This window comes from Hemicordylus capensis, chromosome 7, assembly GCF_027244095.1.
Source record: "Hemicordylus capensis ecotype Gifberg chromosome 7, rHemCap1.1.pri, whole genome shotgun sequence".
Taxonomy (NCBI): domain Eukaryota; kingdom Metazoa; phylum Chordata; class Lepidosauria; order Squamata; family Cordylidae; genus Hemicordylus; species Hemicordylus capensis.
Genome location: NC_069663.1, coordinates 28,850,195 through 28,870,776, shown reverse-complemented (window position 1 = coordinate 28,870,776; position 20,582 = coordinate 28,850,195). Strand labels below are relative to the sequence as shown.

The 20,582-nt window shown below is 55.8% G+C and overlaps 1 protein-coding gene across 4 annotated transcripts in view; it reads left to right on the top strand.

Annotated features, from left to right (window-relative positions):
- Window positions 1–20,582, top strand: part of MARK4 (microtubule affinity regulating kinase 4) — a 46,066-nt gene that overhangs the window by 17,793 nt on the left and 7,691 nt on the right. For 2 of the 4 annotated variants that reach the window (XM_053267609.1, XM_053267612.1), the window contains exons 2-13: window positions 3,733–3,999; window positions 5,126–5,179; window positions 9,169–9,217; window positions 9,501–9,566; window positions 12,272–12,342; window positions 12,708–12,764; window positions 13,589–13,825; window positions 14,841–14,960; window positions 16,852–16,951; window positions 17,215–17,324; window positions 18,518–18,677; window positions 19,232–19,446. In XM_053267609.1, coding sequence (XP_053123584.1) covers window positions 3,733–3,999; window positions 5,126–5,179; window positions 9,169–9,217; window positions 9,501–9,566; window positions 12,272–12,342; window positions 12,708–12,764; window positions 13,589–13,825; window positions 14,841–14,960; window positions 16,852–16,951; window positions 17,215–17,324; window positions 18,518–18,677; window positions 19,232–19,446 — 1,506 coding nt within the window. The remainder of the gene's footprint in view (window positions 1–3,732; window positions 4,000–5,125; window positions 5,180–9,168; window positions 9,218–9,500; window positions 9,567–12,271; window positions 12,343–12,707; window positions 12,765–13,588; window positions 13,826–14,840; window positions 14,961–16,851; window positions 16,952–17,214; window positions 17,325–18,517; window positions 18,678–19,231; window positions 19,447–20,582) is intronic. The other 2 variants (XM_053267610.1, XM_053267611.1) reach the window with 2 other exon arrangements.

The window sequence follows — 20,582 nt, the reverse complement described above, 5'->3', positions numbered from 1 at the left end:
GTTGTATCCCCTGGCCTTGCAGGCTTTCCTGGTGCTGCCTCTGATGACCTTTGGCTTTTATTTTCCCAGGATTTTCTCCTTTCGTTTTGGTTTGAATTCTGCAGTTGTTTTCCTTGTTGCTGCTCTTCTCACATCTGAATGCTGTTTTTCTTTGTTTCCATTCGTTTTCATACAGCATCCGTCCATCATAGCAATAATATTGAAACAATAACCTGCCACTTCAGCAACACAGCAGCCCATCCATAGCACTGAGGCCCCTTAGGAATGGTACAGCAGGTACAGATCAAAAGACATAAATCAAAAATAAGTTTTTAGAGCCCTCCTAAAAGCGGGGGGGAGGGGCAGCACTGGTGCTGCCACCAAAAAGGCCCTGTCCGTGGCACCAGCCACATTCCTAATGGAGACGGGCCAGACCGTGCGGCCTCCAAAACCAGTCTTAGGGGACAGGCACTTCTGTATGCTTTAAATTGTAAGGTGCTTTGATTGTCTGGACTGAAAGGTGGGCTGCAGGCTTAAAAAAATAAATAAAAAGGTGGCTTTAATAAAGGACTGGGCAAACTCATAGAGAACTGCCAGTCAATTGGTCAAGGTTGCTAAATAGGGCTTCTGAGTTTTGAAAGCCTTATGCTGGAGGCCAGCCCAGGAGGTAGGGGTGTGTGTGTGCGTGTGCATGCATGCATGCACCACCCTCACATGTGGGCTTCTGAGGGCTCTCTGGCTGGCTGGTTCTGGGGGGTGCACTAGGCAGGCGATGGTCTGATCCAGAAAGGTGGATCTTGTGTTCTACACCAGGGCTGGCCCAGCGGAGGAACAAAGGCAGCTGCCATGTACTGAGTCAGACCCTTGGTCCATCTAGCCATCAGTAATGCCTTCACAGACTGGCAGCGGCTTCTCCAAGGTTGCAGGCAGGAGTCTCTCTCAGCCCTCTCTTGGAGATGTTGCCAGGAAGGGAACTTGGGAACTCAGATGCTCTTCCCAGAGCGGCCCCATTATCCCCTGAAGGGAATATCTTACAGTGCTCACGCATCTCCTATTCAGATGCAACCAGGGTGGACCCTGCTTAGCAAAGCTTATAATTCATGCTTGCTACCCCAAGACCAGGCTCTCCAGCCATTTTTGGACTACAACTCCCATCATCCCCAGCCACAGTTGTAACCCCAAAGCAGCTGGAGCGCTTCTGCTGGGCCAGCCCCATCCCACCCTCCTCCCCAATCCCACCAGTTAGTTGTTTGTCAAAGCATCTCTCGAGAAAATGATCGGATCTTTTAATTTGAAATCACAGCCATGTTTCATCCAGTGCACAGTGTGGACATGTGCGTCTGGATTATTGGTTTTTGATCGTGTTTTATCTGTTCTGGAATGATTTTAATTGAGTGTGGGATTTATGGCTCCAATTCTGAGCGCCCATGAGCTGGGGCGGTCTGAGAAGAAGGGGGTGCTGTGCAGCCTGCCAGAGGCCTGTGTGGCACAGTCGGAAAGGGCCCTGGCTGGGCTTGGAGCCACGTAATCTCCTTGGACTAAAGATCTTTGGCTGTCTAAGCTTGTTAAGGTGGCCAGCCTCCCTGGGGAGGAATCTGGGACTTGTGCCTACCAGACCAGGTCGCTTTGGCCGGCCCTGATAAGACGCCACAGCAGCCCCGATTATCGCGCTAAATCTCGAGATTTGTCTTGGGATCATCGGTTTACGGTGGCCTTGCGGTTTACTGTGCGCAGGGGAGGGCGAGGGGCAGGTATATTTCGGTCAGTCTCGCGGCCTAATGTGATACTCCTTCCCTGAAGGGAATTCGGATCACGTTAATCGGCAGCCCGCTTGCTTGAGCACGTGATGCTGCCTTTCACAGAGTCGGGCCCTTGGTCCGCCCAGCCGGGTCTTGTCCACACAGGCAACAGCCCTCCAGGGGTCTTTCCAGGGGTCTTTCCCAGCCCTGCCTGGCGACGCTGCCGGGAGTGGCCAAGCAGGCATTCCCCTGAACCTTTTATCAAGGCAGATGTGGCCCTATTTCCTGTCCCGCTCCTTATGCAAGCCATCCGTCTCCATCTCTAGAGACTCCGAGAAGCCTTCCCTGGGAACTTTCCACCCAAGGGGATCAATCCTGCCCAAAGCTGTATTTTCCAAAGCCACTGCCTGCAGCCAGGTGGGGCAGCTCCCTTGATACATATATTTTTAAGATCGCCGCTAAACGGGTATAGTCGAAACGCGTTTGGCAACAACACAAGACCGATTGGGTGCTGGCAGAATCACAACATGCGACTTCATTTTCTAATTAAAGCAGGATACTGGGAACATTCATCCATGCTTCTCCCATTCCACCAGCGATTTTGAAATGAGCTACTGTATTGGACTTTCCAGTTGGACACTGATACTGTCTCACTGATCATTTTGTATTAGTTTTATTTAGACATGTAGAGATTTTTTTATTGATTCAGATTTATTATATCTTGCATAGTTGAACAGTTTTTCAAACCATGCAGTTTTATTACTGTTACAATATTTGGATTCTTTTTGATGTTCTGATATATTGTTGAATCCAAACATGGTTTTGTTTTCTTTTGTTTGCAAAACAGCACCCATCAGGGCAATAAAAGAATACCCCATCACATGCTGTTACCCAAAAGCCTTCCAGAAAGCCATGCTAGCTGCCTACAGGAGAGCAGGCTGAGGGTGTGACGAGCATCCTGTAGGAGGGAGTTTCAAAGGCTCAGAACTGTCACAGGGAGGATCCCTGCCTCATGGCTAATGTAGGGCAGGCAAACACAGTCTTGTATTAAAATATTTCTATAGCACACTTTCCATCCCAGCAACAGAATCTCCAAGGGAGCTGTTGCTTCAATTGTAATGCAAGCCGGCACTTTGCCCCTGAACAAGTAATGATGATAAGAATTCCTCTGTGAGTGTGCAGAGTGCTTTTTGCTCAGAAACCCTGACATGTCCAGAATTAGGAGGAATGGGCACCCAATTAGGTGTCTGTCAGGCAGGATTGAGCCCTGGTCCTCCCTTTTTAGAAATCAAGCACAAGCTGTGTTGAGCATAACGAAACTAACGTAGGACGTTAGTTCATTTCAAAACATGAGGTTGTTGCCTGATTGGGTACATTGTGTGTGTCAGTACAATGTTCAGGGGTCTCTCCAGTAGTGGCTTGTCCTAATGAGTCGGGGTGGGGGGGCACCAAAGGGGCATTTCCATTTGTTCCTCTCTCTCCCTACCTGCCTGAGAGATGTGCTGCCTGCAGGCTGGGCATTCATCAGGTAGAGCTGCATGGTACTGCACAGCTCTACCTAATGAATGCCCAGCCTTCAGGCAGTGTGGGAGAGAGAGATTCAACCCAGCCTGTTGCTGGGAAGCAGAGGCAACGACTTGGTGCTCAAGTTAGAGGAAGCAAGGGGATCAGTGTCCCCTCTAATAGGGATTCCCAGGTGTTGCTGACTACAACTCCCAGAATCCCCAGCTGCAATGGCTTTTGCTTGAGGATTCTGGGAGTTGTAGTCAACAACATCTGGGAATCCCTGTTAGAGGGAACACTGTAGGGGATCCGGACTCCTTGGCTACTGCTGGGTTCAAAAGGCCACGGGAGGGCATGATGAGTGGGCTAATCCTCCAGCCCGGGAAGGGGTGCCCGTGTGTGTGAGGCTTGGAGCCTCCCCCTCCGAGCCGACGTCCGGCGATCTCTGTCTTCCTCCACCGCCGTCCCGCTTTGCGCCTGTGACCCTCTCCTCCTCCCCTCTGCCCCGTAGCATCAGCGCTGCCCCGTGGTGACTCTTGACGCCGCCCCCGCCCCGGTGACGCCCCCGCTCTCCCCGCAGCCCTCCACCCTGGCCAGCAGCCGCTCCGAGAAGGGCTCGTCATGGTCCAGCCGCTCGCTGGGCGCCCGCTGCCGCAACTCCATCGCCTCCTGCGCCGACGAGCAGCCCCACATCGGCCACTACCGGCTCCTCAAGACCATCGGCAAGGGCAACTTCGCCAAGGTCAAGCTGGCCCGGCACATCCTGACCGGCAGAGAGGTGAGGCCGGCGGGGGTGGGGGGCAGCCCTTGCAAGGGGGCGGCTGGACGGTGGCTGCGCTGGGAAGGCCGGGGCCAGTGGCAGCCGCCGCGTTGCGTGGGCCCCCGGGCCGTTTGGGAGCCCCTTTGCCTTCGCAACCATGTTGGGCGGAGGTGGGGTGCCTGTGTGAAATATGCAGGGCCCGGCTCGGTTGGGTCCACGCACGTCATGAGGATGGTGACCCACGCATTGCGCCCACGTCAGCGTGCCCGCAGGAAGCGCCCGAGTTCGGATAATGGGGGGTGGGTGACTCTTCTCAGGGCTGGATGCTGGCATGCTGGGGCAAGATCACGCGGCAAAATGGGTCTGGTGTCCTGCCCCCCCCATCACTCACCCCCTCCCTTTGCCACACTGCTCACGGTTACGGCACAGCGTTCATCTGAAGAGACCCACGGTGCCCATATCCGTGACGGTGGGCCTTGGTCTAAGCCAGCCCCAGGCCCATGAGATTCGGATAGAACTCAGTTCCTTATGCCCAGATCTATGAATTCGGGATGACCAATGATGGTGTGGCCATATCTATACGTCTATGTTTCCTCTTATCAAAACAGTCCTGTCTGTTTTCAGCGTCTCTTCCCTTTCTCCTTGTATTTTCCCACCAGTCATGTCGAACTTGAAAGGGAGTCCTTTTTGGGGTACTCCGTAATGTGAGGCCCTAAACTGTCGCTTACTGAGCTGGCACCTAAATCTGGCCCTGGCGGTTCTTAATAGCCCCGTCCGCAGCAGCCACACCTCATTCTGGCGAGGGGGACCAAAGCCAGATTTGGCTTAGCCGAGAGCAGCCGTGCTGGGAACAGAGGAAGCACTCGGGGCCTCTTGGAGACCGATACCACCGGAAGCTGCCTTAGACTGAGTCAGATTCTTGGTCCATCGGGCTCAGTTTTGCCTGCTCTGTCTGGCAGTGGCTCAGCCTTACCGGAAGGTGCCGGGGCCTCCTACACACACAGCGAGGGCCTCCCCGGTGGAGATGGATCATGGGTTTGGTGAGCTGTTGGAGAGGGGGCAGGCAGGAGCCTTCTCTCCCTCTCTCCCTCCTCGCCTCCCTCGCTTTAACCTGGCTGATTTCCTGTCCTGAATTTCCCCTCAGGTGGCTATAAAAATAATCGACAAGACACAGCTGAACCCGACAAGCCTTCAGAAGGTGAGTGGACTGGCTGGGCTCCATCTGTGGTGCCCTCAGTGGTCCGGAGCAGGGAGTGTGGCCATGGAAGGAGGAGTCACTGGTCTGCCGGCCAGTGGCAGGCTCATCCCAAGGAGCCAGGGGGGTGCCAAGGGAGGCCGCTTGGGCTTCCTGCCCTGCCTGAGAACCACACTGCCCGCAGGCTGCCCATTGGTCAGGTAGAGCTGCACAGCTCTACCTGGCGAATGGCCAACCTGCCGGCAGTGCAGGAGAGAGAGGAATAAGAATGCGGAGATTTATAGACCACTTCTCAGCAAAAGTTCCCAAAGCGATTTACAGAGAGAAAAATAAATCAATAAAATGGCTCCCGGTCCCCAAAGGGCTCACCATCTAAAAGAGAAACGTTAGCTAGACCCCAGCCACAGCCGCTGGAGGGCTGCTGTGCTGGGGATGGAGAGGGCCGGTTGCTCTCCCCCTGCTCACTAGAGAGAATCACCCCTTTTCAAAGGTGCCTCTTAGCTCAGTTGGCAGGAGCCACCTCAGATGCTCCTGGGGGCCGCCCCTGCCTGTCCCCTTAGGACGAGGGCTACTGCTGTGGACCCCTGCTTAGCAGATGTGCAGCTTTGTTGGTTTCGGAGGCACCATGTGAAGGGCATGAGCATCTGCTCCTGTGGGGTGCTATGAATGTGGAAATGGGGCAGCTCCAGAGCCCCCTAACCCTAACCAGCTGGGCGACATTCCTTGGTGAGGCTGCCTTTTTTGCAGTCTGTTGGGTCTTAATCTCCAACCCCTCAGAACACAAGAGGTGCCTGGTTGCTGGACCAGACCAAAGTGGGTCCATCCAGCCTCCTGCTTCCCTCAGTGGCCAAACTCTGCACCTCAATGGGGAACCCACAAGCAGGGCAGGGAGGTAGTAGCCCCGAATCCCCTGCATTTGCCCTAGCCGGTGATAATTCTGGGATAGACTGCCCCTGGACACAGAGGTTCTGCATAATGCAGGGGTTCTTAGCCTTGGGTCCTCAGGTGTTGTTGGACTACAACTCCCATCATCCCCTGGCCTTAGGGATTATGTTGTGGATGGCTGACATAAAATGCACATGAAAGCAATCGGCCATAATCGCTGCCTCTGCAGAAGCCCCCCCCCCCGGTAGCCATTCCGTTATCCCCCCTGTGGAGTAAGAGCCGGACGGGTTTCCAGTCCGGCGTGGTATTTTCTCTGTCGATCTGCTTCCAGTTTGTGATGGGGAGGGGGCTGGGGAATGTGGGGGCCCTTCTCACCCCACATGCCCCCACCCCTCCAAGCCAGTGGCCCACTGCTCCCGTTCAGCCTGCCCCCAATGCTCAGGGTCCCTTCTTGCTCTCCCCATGGCTTCTCCGCCCCCCCCTTACATCCCTTCCCTAATTAGTGCCTGGAGGCCCCGTTGGTCGCTGTGGTAACGCCAACTCCTGCCAGCATCGTGCTGAGGGGGAGGTTGGGGGGGGGGAAGTGCTGCTAATTAGCAGCTGGCTTTCCCTGGCCAAATGAGCTTCAGGCAAGATTGGCGGGGGGGGGGGGCTTTGATGGCTGCCGCCCCCCGCCCCCCATCAGTCACTTCCCCTGGCACCCAGAGAGAATGCTCTGCATGGCTGATCCATCCGGGCTTCCCAGCTCATGGGGCCAGGCTGGCCCTCCAGCACTCCCCCCTCAGGGAAGGGGCCCCACTGCAGTGTCCCCTTGCCCCCTGGGTCTCCCTTGAGCCCACTGCCCCCCTTGGGAGAAAGCCCCAGGGCCTCCGCCAGTGGGTTCCTCCCCGCTGTGTTGCCCAAGCAGAGGGGCTTCCTCGGTTCATTGTAGGAGCTTTGCTTGATGGACCGGTTGCTCTGAATGAGCACCTGCGTGCATGGAAAAGGCCATTCCGGAGCCAGGAGCTCCCTGCCCCCCTTTGGGGTTTTCAGGTGATGGCTGGGTCCTCTCCGAAGAGGCCTTCCAAAGGAGGGAGACTTCTTCTGAGATGGCGCTCTCTGTCGGCACTTTGTAGAAGTACTTGTATTTCCGTTTTTTATATTCAGCAGTAGCGGCTCCTCCAAACAGGTTAAGGGGGCACCAAAGGAGGCGCAGCTGCCTCTGCTTCCCAGCAGCATTTTGGGCGGCCCCTCTCTCTCCTGCCCTGCCTGAGAGCGGAGCTGCCTGCAGGCTGACCATTCATCAGGTAGAGCTGCGCCAGCTCTCGGGTGGGGCAGGAGAGAGAGGAGCCACCCAAGCTGCTCCCTTGGGTGCCCCCCTGGTTCGTGGGGGTGGGCCGCTGCGCTGCTGTTGCTCAGGAAACCATTTTACTCTTTTCAAGTGCTCGACCCCCCTCTGCTTTTGGAAGCTCAGGTGGAGGTGGTGGCCGGGGGTGCCTTGGCACAGCTTCGACTAGCGGGCCAGTTGCCTCCCGCGTCAGGGCTGGATTACTGTAACACGCTCTGCATGGAGCTGCCCTTGAAGAATATTCGGAAACTGCAGCTAGGATCTTATCAGGAGCTGCCCGCTGGGATCCTCTTACACCCATTTTGAAAGAGCTACATTGGCTGCCAGTTTGTTTCCGGGTCCAATTCAAGCTGCTGGTTTTGACCTTAGTTTAAGGCCCTTAACGGTTTGGGCCCTGAATGCCTGTGGGACCACTGCCTGCTTGACAAGATCCTCGGAGGGGGCTCTGCTCCACGTGCCGACAGTGAAAGCGGCTCAGCTGTCAAGCACGCAGGGCAGGGCCTTCTCAGTCCTGGCCCCCAGGCGTTGGGATGCTCTCCCAGTGGGCATCCTCCAGGCTTTTATATGAGTGTTGTTTTTGTTGCTGCTGCTCTGTATTTTATGGTCCTATTCTGTGTGTGTTTGTTCAACTTTTAATTAGATTGTGTTTTTATATTTCACTTTAATATTTTTATTATCTAATTGTTTTATAGTCTTATATTGTGTTAAATCTTTTGTAAACCGCCTTGAGATTGTTTCAATGAAAGGTGGTAGGAATCTTTTAAACAAGAAATAAATAAGGGGAAATTCACGTAAGCGTTGCCATCTGACTGTATGTAAGTATAAGTAAATGTACAACTCTAAGCTAAATGAATAGAATCGTAGAGTTGGCCGAGGGCTTAGAAAGGCGTTCCAGCCGGCCCTTCTGGTACAAGGCACCCATGTGCCCCACATTAACCCCCTGTGCTGCAAGTTGAAGGCAGTGGCTGCCCCAGAGGCTGTGTGGTGCAGAGTCAAGCCCTCCAGGCGGCTCCAGCAAGTGAGCCAAGCTGCAAACTGCCCAAAGGCTGCAAAGTGGAGAGCTGTGCTTGAATGGTGGAGCCAAGACCAAGGAATCCACAAGCCCCTGGCTCCCCCATCCAGCTTGCCAAATCTGCCCCCCACAGCAGTAGCTAAAAGCAATAGTTGGTGGAGGGACAGGCCCCCCAGTAACTTGAACCCTGGTAGCGAGCCAATTCCAGCTAGAACTTAGTCTGAGAGATGGACTCAGCTTGAACATTCAAAGTGATGCTTAAAGGAGTGGACCTCTGAGCATGCACAGAATGCATTTTTTTAAACTGCTGCTAGGTCAGCAGAGTCCCCTCTCTACACTCTACGATTAAGGGGAAGCACTCCCAAGTCAAAGGTTTTCACTTCCAGTCAGAGTCGAACCTCAACACTGGTCTTCCATAGGGATTTTTTGGGAAGTGATTTCTGTGAAGGAATTGCACATGTGGGGAAAGGGCAACATTACATCAGAATGGAAAAAACCATGTGAATTAATTTTGCAGGTGAAATTAACTTAGTGGGACCTTGCCAGGAGTGGAAATGTTGTTTCCTGCTGTTGGATCCTTTTTGAAAAATTAACACAGCTGCTTCAGTTCTGTAGAAATGTTTTCCATGCGTGTTTTGTGGCAAGAATGAACCCCAAACATACCCATCGGTGTGGGTGGGGGAATGTCCTGCTGGGAAACAGACTTTGAAGAAAACATGGGGAAGCTGACTAGCTAATCTGGCATCCCTCTCATCTGTCTTTCTGCAGCTCTTCCGGGAAGTGAGGATTATGAAGGGTCTGAATCACCCCAATATCGGTAAGATGGCCAAGATCTCACATGGGCATCTAACTCCCTTTGGATCTTTGGCTTCTCTGCAGTAGCTGTGGTTCGTTTGCGGGGGTAGCGCCAGCTAACAACATTGAGCTGGAATCCAGTGTCCTTGTGTTAGCAAGGCTGTGCGAATGCTTCAGTTTTGCAGTTGAACATAGGCGCTTAGCTGGATCAGGCCAAAGTGGGTCCAGCATCTCCGGCAGGAAAGCCATCCTTGGAGTCCAGGTTGATGGGCTGAGAGTTGATGGCACTCCTGTCTTTGTTGCAGTGAAACTCTTTGAGGTGATCGAGACGGAGAAGACCCTCTACCTGGTGATGGAGTATGCTAGTGCAGGTAAGCACGGGGCACCCTTTGGTCTGTGTGCTGGTCTGCACTATCCCCACATTTCTTGCCTTCTCGCCCTGCTGCTATTGTGCCAGTTCCCGCTACGGGACTCCATCGTAGCACCCCTTTCTATGAGGTTGGGTTTCACGTTGTTCTTGGTGTTGTTGTTGAGGAAGCGAATTGCACTTGATACTTCGGAGTAAACTCGGACTTGGCTTCAGAAGCTGATTCAGCCAGCGCTGATGCTGGGCACCCCTAAGTCCATTTCGAGCAGAGGTGTGGAGAGCGGCCACAGAGATGGCCTGAGTTGGGCCATTTGTCTGTCTAACCGGTTGTGTCTTGTCAGACTGGCTGTGGCTGTCCAAGGGTCAGGGCTGGATCTTGCCCCTGCGCTCCAGCCTAAGCTCCTTGCTGAACAGAGACGCTGGGGACTGGAGCTGGGGCCATCGGCGTGCCAAGCATGTGGCCTTCCACTGAATGGCGGTCCCTCCCGGCAGTGGAGGGCCAGCTGGCAAAGCCCTTCCTGCCACCCAAACTGACAACTGTGTTTCTCTCCCTTCCCTGCCGCTTGTGCTTCCTGAGCTGCTAAAATTAGCCCCCAGTCTGTTTGAAATATCCCCAGCCTCCACCCCCACAAGAGCTGCCTACCTGGCATCTGGCTCTGGCTGCCAGTGTGCTGGTCCAGGGTGGCATCCACAGCGGAGGGTTTGGGGGCTTGCGATGATCATCCTCCCCTCCCTGCCTCCCTCCCGCCCTCCAGTGGAGAGGTCTGTGTAGGACTGTCATTCCGGGATAGCTTAGTCCCTCCAGCTGCTCCAAGCTCATGAACAGGAAATGTAATAAGCCAGAATGCACAAGAGCATTTCCTTGGCAGCTTTCTCTCTCCTGTGGCTGTTCTCTCTGGCTGAGAAGCTCAAGCATTTCCCTGCTACCTGCGGGGTGCTTGGTAGCATCACAGCTTTGCCCCAAGAGATCAGGATAGTTATGCAGGAGATGGAACATGGGACCACGTGAAGCTGCCTTGTACTGAGTCAGGCTCTTGGTCCATCCAGCTCAGTATTATCTACACCGACTGGCAGCAGCTTCTCCAAGGTTGCAGGCAGGAGTCTTTCCCAGCCCTGCTGGAGATGCTACAACGGATTGAACTTGGGACCTTCTGCATGCAAAGCAGATGATCTTCCACTGAGCTCTGGCCCCATCCCCGAAGGGGAATATCTTGCAGCAGGCAGCACACGCTAGGGGTGTGCATGGACCCAAAAACGTGGTTCGGTTCAAATTTGAACCGAACCACGCTCCAAGCATTGGTTTGATCAAACGGACTGACTGGTCCGGACAGTGCAATCAAACCAGTTTGGTTCGAGTGGCAATACCTGTATTGGGGAATCTGGTGAGGATTTCCCTTTGGAAGTAAAGGAGTGGAGGAGAACCCCAGAGAGGCTCTTACCCCACCTCCCCACTCCTCACCTCCCCCATCCCCAGCCGGACCACTGTTTAAACACAGGCCACCCACAGCGGCTGTGGCGGGGTTCTGGCCACTGCGCCGCCGGCCTGAATTTAAACAGCATTCCAGCCAGCGATTCAGCTGGGGATGGGGGCAGCGAGTAGTGGGGAGTGGTGGTGAGCCAGGTTAGAGCCTAAAACAACCTTTCTTGCCACTGGTCCGCTAATCGTTTGATGTAGAACCGGTTCACATCGAATCGGGCTTGGTCCAGTTCGACTGTGGACCAAAGCAGCCCCACTTAGGTTTGCAATCGAACCGGCCCAGTTCGATCCGAACTGGTTCTACATTGAACGGTTTGTGCACACCTCTAGTGCACATGTAACCCACCCGAATGCAACCTGCAAGCAAGCCTTGTTTAGCAAGGGGACAATGAATTGATGAGAGGAGCTTCCATCTCTCTCCTCTTTTCTCCGGTCATCCTTACGTCCGCGTTCTCTTTTTCTTCTCCCTAAGAACTATGCATATTTGGTTATCCTTTATCCACCAAAAATGAAGAACTCTAAATTTCTGGCATACATCAAACTTACTCTTTATGAACTGAAGAAGCTGGAGGCATGTCGCTGTTCACCTGACCTTCTCCTTTGGTTTTGCTGCAAGCATTTGTTCTGCTTTCAAACCTGGAGAGGAGAGTGTTGGGGCAAGAGATGGGTCCCCCCAGCTCGAAAAGAGACTGAAGCAGGGGCTGTCAGCCTGGGGTCCTCAAATGTTGTTGGACTACAACTCCCATCATCCTCAGCCACAATGGCCAAAGGTTTACTCCAATGACATCTGGGGCAGACCTGTCTGTTTCCACTCTGCTTCCTTGAATGGCAACCATAGTCTGCCATGCCTAAGCACACAAGGAACTCTGGATTAGACCCAGCACCGCCTCTACCCCAGTCCAGCCCAGCATCTGGCTACCCACAGTGGCCACCCAGATGCCTCCAGGAAGCCCACAGCCAGGGCATGAAGGCAGTAGCGCTCTCCTGCTGTTGCAGCCACTTGGATTCAGGTAGACTGGCTCTGATCTTGGAGATTCCACGTCGCCATCATGGGAAGTAGCTGTTTCAAGACTTCTTCCATGAATTTGCCCGATCCCCCTTTAAAGCCCTCTAAAGCTAGTGGCCATCACCACTTGCTTCCTGGTTGGGCTATCTATGGGAGCTGGCCTTCCTGCACCCCTGAGAGTAGGCAGAGGCCTCAGTCTCTCCTCCCTTCTCTTCCTCCTCTGCAGGAGAAGTCTTTGACTACCTCGTTTCCCATGGACGCATGAAGGAGAAAGAAGCACGGGCCAAGTTCCGACAGGTTGGGAGAAGTCCTTTGAGGTCATCTTGCTGCTCTTCAGGCTCCAGCCAGGGAGCAGACTGGGCAGTTGTCCTGGCTGTGTGGGTGGGGAGGTGGATTGCACCTTGCCCGTGCAGTGGGGCATCCAGCTGGTGGCGACTCAGGGAGGAGGACGTTGGAGGCTCCTGCCTGGAGCCCGGCGGTGGCTGCATGTAGCCAAGGATTGATTTCCTCTCTCCCGCCTCTGGGGTGCAAGAATCGATCCCATCCGCTTGGACTTCTGGGCCTGAGCGAGCGGCACTCGTGATTTGGCACGGCAGAGGGAGGGGCGGCATGTTACTGGGCGGCCGGCTGCACAGACTGACCCCTCTTCTTCTTGCCCCTAGATTGTCTCGGCTGTACATTATTGTCACCAGAAGAACATTGTACACAGGGACCTGAAGGTGAGAGGCCTTTTGCACTCCCCTCCCCGCAACCACCCGGCAATGGTTTCCTGCTTTTGTGAAGTTCAGTGGGACGATTCAGGTGCCAGCCCCAGACCCTGCTCTGCTCCCGGCTTCAGGGCACAGCAGCCTGGGGGCAAACCCCTCCTCCTCCTCCTCCTCCTGTCTTGTGAAATGGGAGCAATTCCGAGCTGGTGTTTGGGTGCATCTGGTGGAAAACCAGGCTGGCTTTCCAGGGCTGCAAACATCACTGGCGCCTGGGAATTTAAGGAAGTTCTCGACTTTGTGCTGGGTCTGATCACTAGAAACATTTCCCCAGGTGTCTGTAGGGAAGGCACCTAAAACTGAAGCTGGCTCCTAAGAACCTGGCATACTCCTGCAGCCTTACAATGAGTGCTGTTGCCCAATTAGAGGCAATTAATTGATCGATTAAATTTACATATGGATGAGAACAGTCATTCTGAAGCAAGAAGCTTCCTGCTGCCGCCTGGTTATTCAGTGGCTCCTTTTGTTGGTTGGTCCAGATGTTTCAAAATTTGGATCCCCAGATGTTGGACTACAACTTCCTTCACTCCCAGCTACAATGTCTAAAACACCACCCATCTGGGGACCCCAATGGAGCCTGGATTTACCAATGAACTGGCTAAATTACGTTGCCCTGACATATGAGGCGTATCAATCAGAGCAATCCCCTGACTAGGGGTCCTTTCTGCTTGGCGATGCAAGCACTTGGTAGTGAGCCAGAATTGGGCCTCCTCCCCACCCCCTGGTCTTATCTCTGGAGAAGAGTGCAGTCCCTAACTCTCCCCCTTCGCACCACGCAGGCTGAAAACCTCTTGCTGGATGCTGATGCCAATATTAAGATTGCCGACTTTGGCTTCAGCAACGAGTTCACGCTGGGCTCCAAGCTGGACACCTTCTGTGGGAGCCCCCCCTACGCCGCCCCAGAGCTTTTCCAGGGCAAGAAGTATGACGGGCCCGAGGTGGACATCTGGAGCCTTGGGGTGATCCTCTACACGCTCGTCAGCGGCTCCTTGCCTTTTGACGGGCAGAACCTCAAGGTGAGGCGGAGGGTGGCTGGACTTGGGGGGAGGCCGTTGGGCAGCAGAAGGTCCAGAATCCCGTACAGCAGCAGAAGTGGGGAGAGGAACAAGCGGCCCAGGTCTGCCTTGCTTGCTGAAATTCTCTCTTTGCAAGCCATTTCTTCAAAAAGACCTTAGGTGGTTTTGTGTGTTTTTCAGAAATGCCAAACAAATTAAGTTTTTCTTCCAAAGTATGCAACTCCCTTTCATTTATACAATGAGCACGTTTCCAGCATAAGTGTGTATTTATTTTATTTTAAAGCCACCTTATAAGAAATCAGACAAAATGGTAAACCAGGCGTAACTGTGCCGAAGTGAGTCAAAGTGACTGGCTGAAGCCAACCCCGCGTGTGTCGTTTCTCTGCCCCTCTTAAAGGGAAAGAGGGGGAGGTCTCCAGGCCGCTGAGACTCCGAGACTGGAGGATGCAGGCGGTGGCTGGACCTGGCGTCAGCCTTTGGGGAGCCTTCTGAGCAGTAGCGGCTCGTCCTAATGAGCTGGGGGTCATTAGAGGGGGGCAGGGGGTTAAACGAGGTTCAGCTGCCTCTGGTTCTGGGCCACTCTGTTGGCGCCTTTCGCTTTCATCCTGCCCTGCTCTTAATGGGAGCTGTGCTGGCTGCAGGCTAGCCATTCTTCTGGTAGAGCTCTGCAGGCTCTACCTGATGAGTGGCCAGCCTGCAGGCAGCACAGCTCTCATTAACACAAGGGCAGGGTGGGATGGGTGTGAGAGGAGCCACCAGAGCTGCCAGGGACCAGAGGCAGCTACTCCGCTCACTGGAACCAGCTGCTGCTGCTGCTGCTGCTTCGGAGTCTGGCCAGCTCTGCAACCCTGTCCCTGGTGACTCCCCACTCATCCGGACGGGGCTCGCTTCCCAGAAAGTGTGCCTAGGATTGCAGCCCAAGAGAATAGAGGAGTTGTCTGAGGCAACCCGCTATGGGGAGTGCTGGTTTTAATGTGCTGGCATTCTCTCCCCCCACGCCCCAAATCCATTTTAGGAGCTGCGAGAACGTGTGTTGCGTGGCAAGTATCGCGTCCCCTTCTACATGTCCACTGACTGTGAGAACATCCTGAGGCGCTTCCTGGTGCTGAACCCTGCCAAGCGCTGCACGCTCGAGGTGAGGATACTGTGGCCCTCTGAAGCAGCTGTCTGCTGAGTGCCGCTCTGGGCCCGTCTAGCTCTGTCTTGTCTGCTTTGACTGGCAGCAGCAGTCAAACAGCAGCTCTCCGGGTGTTCAAGGAGAGAACAGTCTCAGAATGTAAATAGTGACTGTGACAAGGCTTAAGCAGGAAAGCCTTCATCCCTAGTTCTATAGCGTCAATTGCAGAATTTATTTATTTATTTTATTTTTAATCTTTTACACTTATATCCCGCTCTTCCTCCGAGGAGCTACATGGTTATTTTTGTCCTGTGAGGTTAGGCTTAGAGACACATGACTGGCCCAGAGTCACCCAGTGAATTGCACGGTTAAATGGGGATTAGAACTCGGGTCTTCCCGGTCCTGCTCCAACACTCTAGTCCCCACGCTATGCAAGAATGGTGATGAAAATACTCTCAGCACTGCTCTTCAGCATGAGCTTCGATTTGGTATCTTCACCAATCTTATCTGGTAGCTTTACCTTCACCAATAAATAGCATATTTAAATCAATAAATAGCATATTTATTCACCAACAAATAGCATATTCAGGTACTGGGAAATGGAGTGGGGTGGCAGTCTGCAGTTGGTGAGGAATCCATGACAGCACCACACAAACAGCTACTGGGTGTTAAAAACGGAACTTGTACATTAGAAAGTGTTGGGATATCAAGTCTGGGTCCTTATTTCTCAAGTAAATGGTCGGGTAACGAGATCCTCCCCAACCCGCCAGATGTCTGCTCTGTTAGAATTCCCGCAATATGCAAATTACCTACAAGTTAATTTGCATAGCATGTGAATGAGGGTGCCTGGGTTTGGACCGCTTGGCAACCTTGACCCTGTCCGAGAGGCGAGTGGGCAACCTTCAGGCAGCGCAGCGGCTCTGGGGAAGGGCGGGGGGGAGGGGAGCAACCCGAGGAGCCCCCCCCGCCCCCGGCTCATTAGGAGGCGCTGCTTCTGGTCCTTGGGGTGAGGCAGCACAGCTGGCGCTGCCTCCTCCAAAGAGAGAGGCCCGGCCTCGGTTTCCCCGGCGTGCCGCTTCCCCAGCCCGTCTCCTTTCCCGGGAAGTACGAGACCTTCAATTAGCTAATGTCTCCGTGGGATCTGGCCCTGCCCACTGCCTCGCCTCCCTGCCCCCGTCCTGACTCCCCCCACCCCCACGGATGACTGTAATTAGCCTAATCAACTCAGGGATAATTATACAGTGTGTCGGGGAGCCGGTGCACAGCCCCACGCACCTCGCACTGTTCGGCTGGCTTCCCAGAGGGAAGTGCTGGGAAGCGGGATTGAGACGTGGAGGCTCCTTTCCCGGTCCCTGGCTTGTCTGGTTTCCCCTCCATCCTAAGTCCGAGGGCAGGATTGTTCTGACGATGAGGGATCAGGCGGGAGGCCACAGGGACATGAAGAGAGCCTGCTGGATCAGGTCCAAGCGGGACAGCTAGCCTCAGCACAGCACATGAAGGCAATCGCAGCTGGTATTCTGCGGTAGACTCCCTCTGAACATGGAAGCTCCATTGAGCTGTCATGCCTAATAGCTGTTGATAGGCCTGTCCTCCTCCCTGAGTTGGTCCAGTATCTCTATAAGCCCTCTGAGCTAACAGCCATCAATGGCAGCAGTTTACAAAGAATCATTCTGCCCTGCATGAAGAAACCCATTGTTTTGTACTGCCTGTCCGTTCAGCTGGGTGATTCAGAGAGCTATGCAAGAGTGTCCCTAAGCGCACACAGAGTGCCTCTCCCTGCAGCAGTGAGTTCCCACTCTTCTGGGATTAGAGGAAAGAACTTTTAACCAAGCTTGGGCCCTGAACTGTGGGTGGAGGTGGCGGTTTGCCTGCCTTCCTTGGCGAACTCCCTCCCTCTGCCTCCTTGCAGCAAATCATGAAGGACAAGTGGATCAATATCGGGTACGAGGGGGATGAGCTGAAGCCCTACAAAGAGCCTGAAGAGGACTTCACGGATGCCAAGCGCATCGGTACGTTTGCTGGGCGAGGGTTGGGGATGGGATGGAACCTGGCCACTGCTGACTGCCAGCTCTTCTCCAGGGTCTTGGGCTTCCTCTGATCCTCTGGGGCTGCAGATGCTGGGACCTCCTGCATGCAGAACGCTGCCTCTGCTGTTGAGCGGATTGGGGAGCTGGGGGTCTGGGCAGCTAGGCTGACGGGGCATGCAAGCTGGCAGCACCAGCCTGCGGAGGGCTCTGGGCTGCCCTCACCTCTCCCCTGCTCCCTTCTGCAGAAGTGATGGTGACCATGGGCTACACCCGCGAAGAGATCAAGGAAGCCCTGACCAGCCAGAAGTACAACGAGGTCACCGCCACCTACCTCCTGCTGGGCAGGAAGAACGAGGTGAGGCCGGCCGCTGTTCTGCCCGGAGGTGCCCGGGGAGGCCCTACTCCTGGGTCTTGGGTGCGGGTTCTTGGGGGTCCTGCCATTCTTGCCCCAGAGAAGAGGGGGCGATTAGGGACCCCCCCCAAGTCTTCTCCAGCTCCAGATTAAAGCCCAGACTGGAAGTACGGGGTTCCCTTCCACCTGCCTCCCAGCCCGTTCCTCTGAACCCCACTGAGCTGACTGGCGGGGACACTGTTGGCCAGCTGGCCCCGGAAGGGGGAGGAAAGGGCTTTCTGCTTCCGGCCCTCACGTGCCCGGCCCGTGGCCTGGTGGCCTCCCACAAAGACCACTGCAGGCCGCTGCCTTGGGGACCGTGGCATTTCCAGGGGGCTCCCTTGGGGTGCGCTTCCAGGAGAGGGGAGAGAGCTCTCTCCTCTCCTCCTCCTTGTGGCCACCATGGAGCCTCTTGCCACTGGCCACACCAGCCAGATAAATGGAGCTTCCAGGGGGAAGAGGGCTTTGTGGGCTAGGAGGGGAGGGGTTGGGGGTCTTGCCCGGCCCAGTTCAGGAGGCCCACGTCTGAGCCAGCTTTGGGGAGGAGACGGCTCAGGGGATCCAGGGGCCTGGGTGGGCCACTCCCCTCTGGCCAGACTGGAGGGACCAAGCCAAGCGGAGAAGGCTGCGTGCAGAGAGCTTTTAAGGCACCCCAAAACGTTTGGGGACTCCCAGGAATAGTTTGCTAACCGCTGTAGTCAATGGCACCCTCGCTAACTTGAGTGTTAGTATATCAATTAGAGTGACGTCATATGCTTTATATGCACCATTTCTTGCTGTCACGATTGTTGCTGCTGTTACAACAAAGCTGGTCATTGACCGTAATAATGATTGGGTCTGACCCAGGACCAGTAACGTCCTAAGGAGCCAGCAGGGTGCTGAAGGAGAGGCAGCTGCTTCTCCTTCCCAGAGCTTTGGGTGCTCCTCTCCCTCCCTCCCCACACTGCTTGCAGGCTGGCCATTCACCAGGTAGAGCTGCATGGTTAAAGGAGCAGCTCTACCTGACGCATGGTCAGCCTGCAGGCAGCACGGCTCTCGTCAACGCCGGGGCAGGCTGGCTGATTGCCGGGTTCGCCCTCCCTCGCCCCACCCCATGAGGGCACGGCCAGAGTCCCCTTCCTCCCCAGCCGCCATGACAACCTCGTGTGCTCCCCCAGCAGGTGGAAGGGGGCGAATCCCGCACGGGCAGCAGCCTCTCTCTGGCTCGGGTGCGGGCGCCCAGCGAGGCCTCCAATGGCACCAGCAAGTCGTCCTCGCACTCCAAGGGTCAGCGAAGCTCCTCGGCCTATCACCGGCAGCGGCGGCACAGCGACTTCTGTGAGTGGCAGCCCCCCCCCCCCCCGGGCCGTTGTGCCCAGCATCCGGCCTCTGCTCTGCAGGGGGGTGGCCTTCCGGGGGCTCCTGGGGCCCACGGCGGCCCCCACCCTCCCCAGCCCCGCAGTAGATGGAGGCGGCTTTGGTGGTGGATGAGAGCTGCTGCCGTGTGCCACAGCCGCTCGCTGGAGAGCCTCTGGACGGCCAGCCCTGCTCGGCCCCATTCACACCGTGCCTCGCTGCCCAGGCGAGGGCGCTCCAGGGCGTGGCTGCAGCGGGACGAGTGGGTTGCCCGGGAGCCCCCTTCGCCTGGGGGGCCAGGGGCTGCCTCCGCCAGACACTCCTCTCCACGGGGAGAGAGGTGGTTTGTCTCTTTGACTGGGGGTGGGGGGTGCATCACCCAAGGAGCACACCCCTCTGCCTGACACCCCCCCACACACACACACTGCAAGCAGCGACTGGGGGTCTGGGGGTGCCCTGCTTGATTCCCACCCGCCACGTGCCATGGAAGAGGAGCCAGATCTTGCTCAGTCTCTCTCTCTCCCCCCCGCTTCCAGGCGGCCCCTCGCCAGTGCCCACGCACCCCAAGCGGAGCCCCACCAGCACCGGGGACGGGGAGCTGAAGGAGGAGCGGATGCCCTCCCGGAAGGCCAGTTGCAGTGTGGTGGGCAGCGGGCGAGGCATCCCCCCCTCCAGCCCCATGGTCAGCAGCGCCAACAACCCCAACAAATCGGAGATCCCCGACCGGCGCAAAGACAGCGCTGTCAACACAGTAAGTCGGGGTCCTTCCCATCAACCCTCAGCTGGGCTCCCTTGGGGACTGGCGGCTTCCTGGGCCGGTGTGGGTGCTCTGTGCCGCCCTTCGTCTGCTGCGCTTGGCCCAACGCTGGGAGGGCTCCTTCAAGGGGAGCGGTGCCCTCCTGTGCCATCTTGGAAGCCGGGCCCGGAGGGCTGGGGAGGGTCGTCCTTCCTTGCGCTGGCCCCGAGAGCTCTTCCGGGAGGGCTCCTCCGTCTCTCTCGAAGGGCCCTCCCAGTTCTCAGGAGGGAAATGCAGCGGGGAATGGATCTCGCCCTGAAGGGTTTTTGCCAAAGGGGACCCCGCTTGAGAAACAGTGGAGAGAGCGCTGTAGTCAGTGGGTGCAGGCCCTGCTCCAGGGCTTCCTGAGCTGCACTCCCCACTTACTCCCCCCCCCGCCCACCAAACTCTGACCCTGATGAGACAATCATCAGCCCCTGGAGCCGAGTGTGTGTGTGTGTGTGTGTGTGTGTTTGCGCCTGCGGCTGACTGCCAGCCTTTCTGAATGGGCGTGCAGCCCTCCCGCCCCCTTCAGTAGTTTGGAGGAGGGAAGAGCCCTTGCTCCCAGGACCAAAGAGGAGTACACCCCCTCCCCCAAGTACGTAGCTGAACTGGCAAGGTCTGCAGTCGCCCCCTCAGCCTGTGGGCCATGCCCTGAGCACTGGCCCAGGCTGGCCGCCCACAGTGCCTGCCAGGAGTCGGCTCCGCTGGGGCTGGACTCGACGCCAGCCTCCTGAACTATTCTGGAAACGGGTTCCACAACACCCAGCAAGATCTTGTCCCCAGTTCATGCGAGCTGATCTTTTGCAGGGATGGTTTTATCTCTAGTCTCCTTGGCTGAGACTCAAGTCTTGTCTCCCTCATCGTGCATGTGCACATTTCACTCACGCATGTGCATGCAGGTGCTCTCAAGGCTGAAAACAGTCCAGAAGAACTTTCTCAGCTGCTAGGCCTCCCAGCCTCCATGTTGCAGTCCCACTTTGGAGACGGCTGGACCTCCACTTGCTGATCTGAGGCTCTTAAGATGAACCACCCAAAAGCCTGCAAAAGGGACCGGCTGTCCATTGCCATGAGCCCCTGGACAGGGATCCCCCTGGCCCACACTTCTCTGG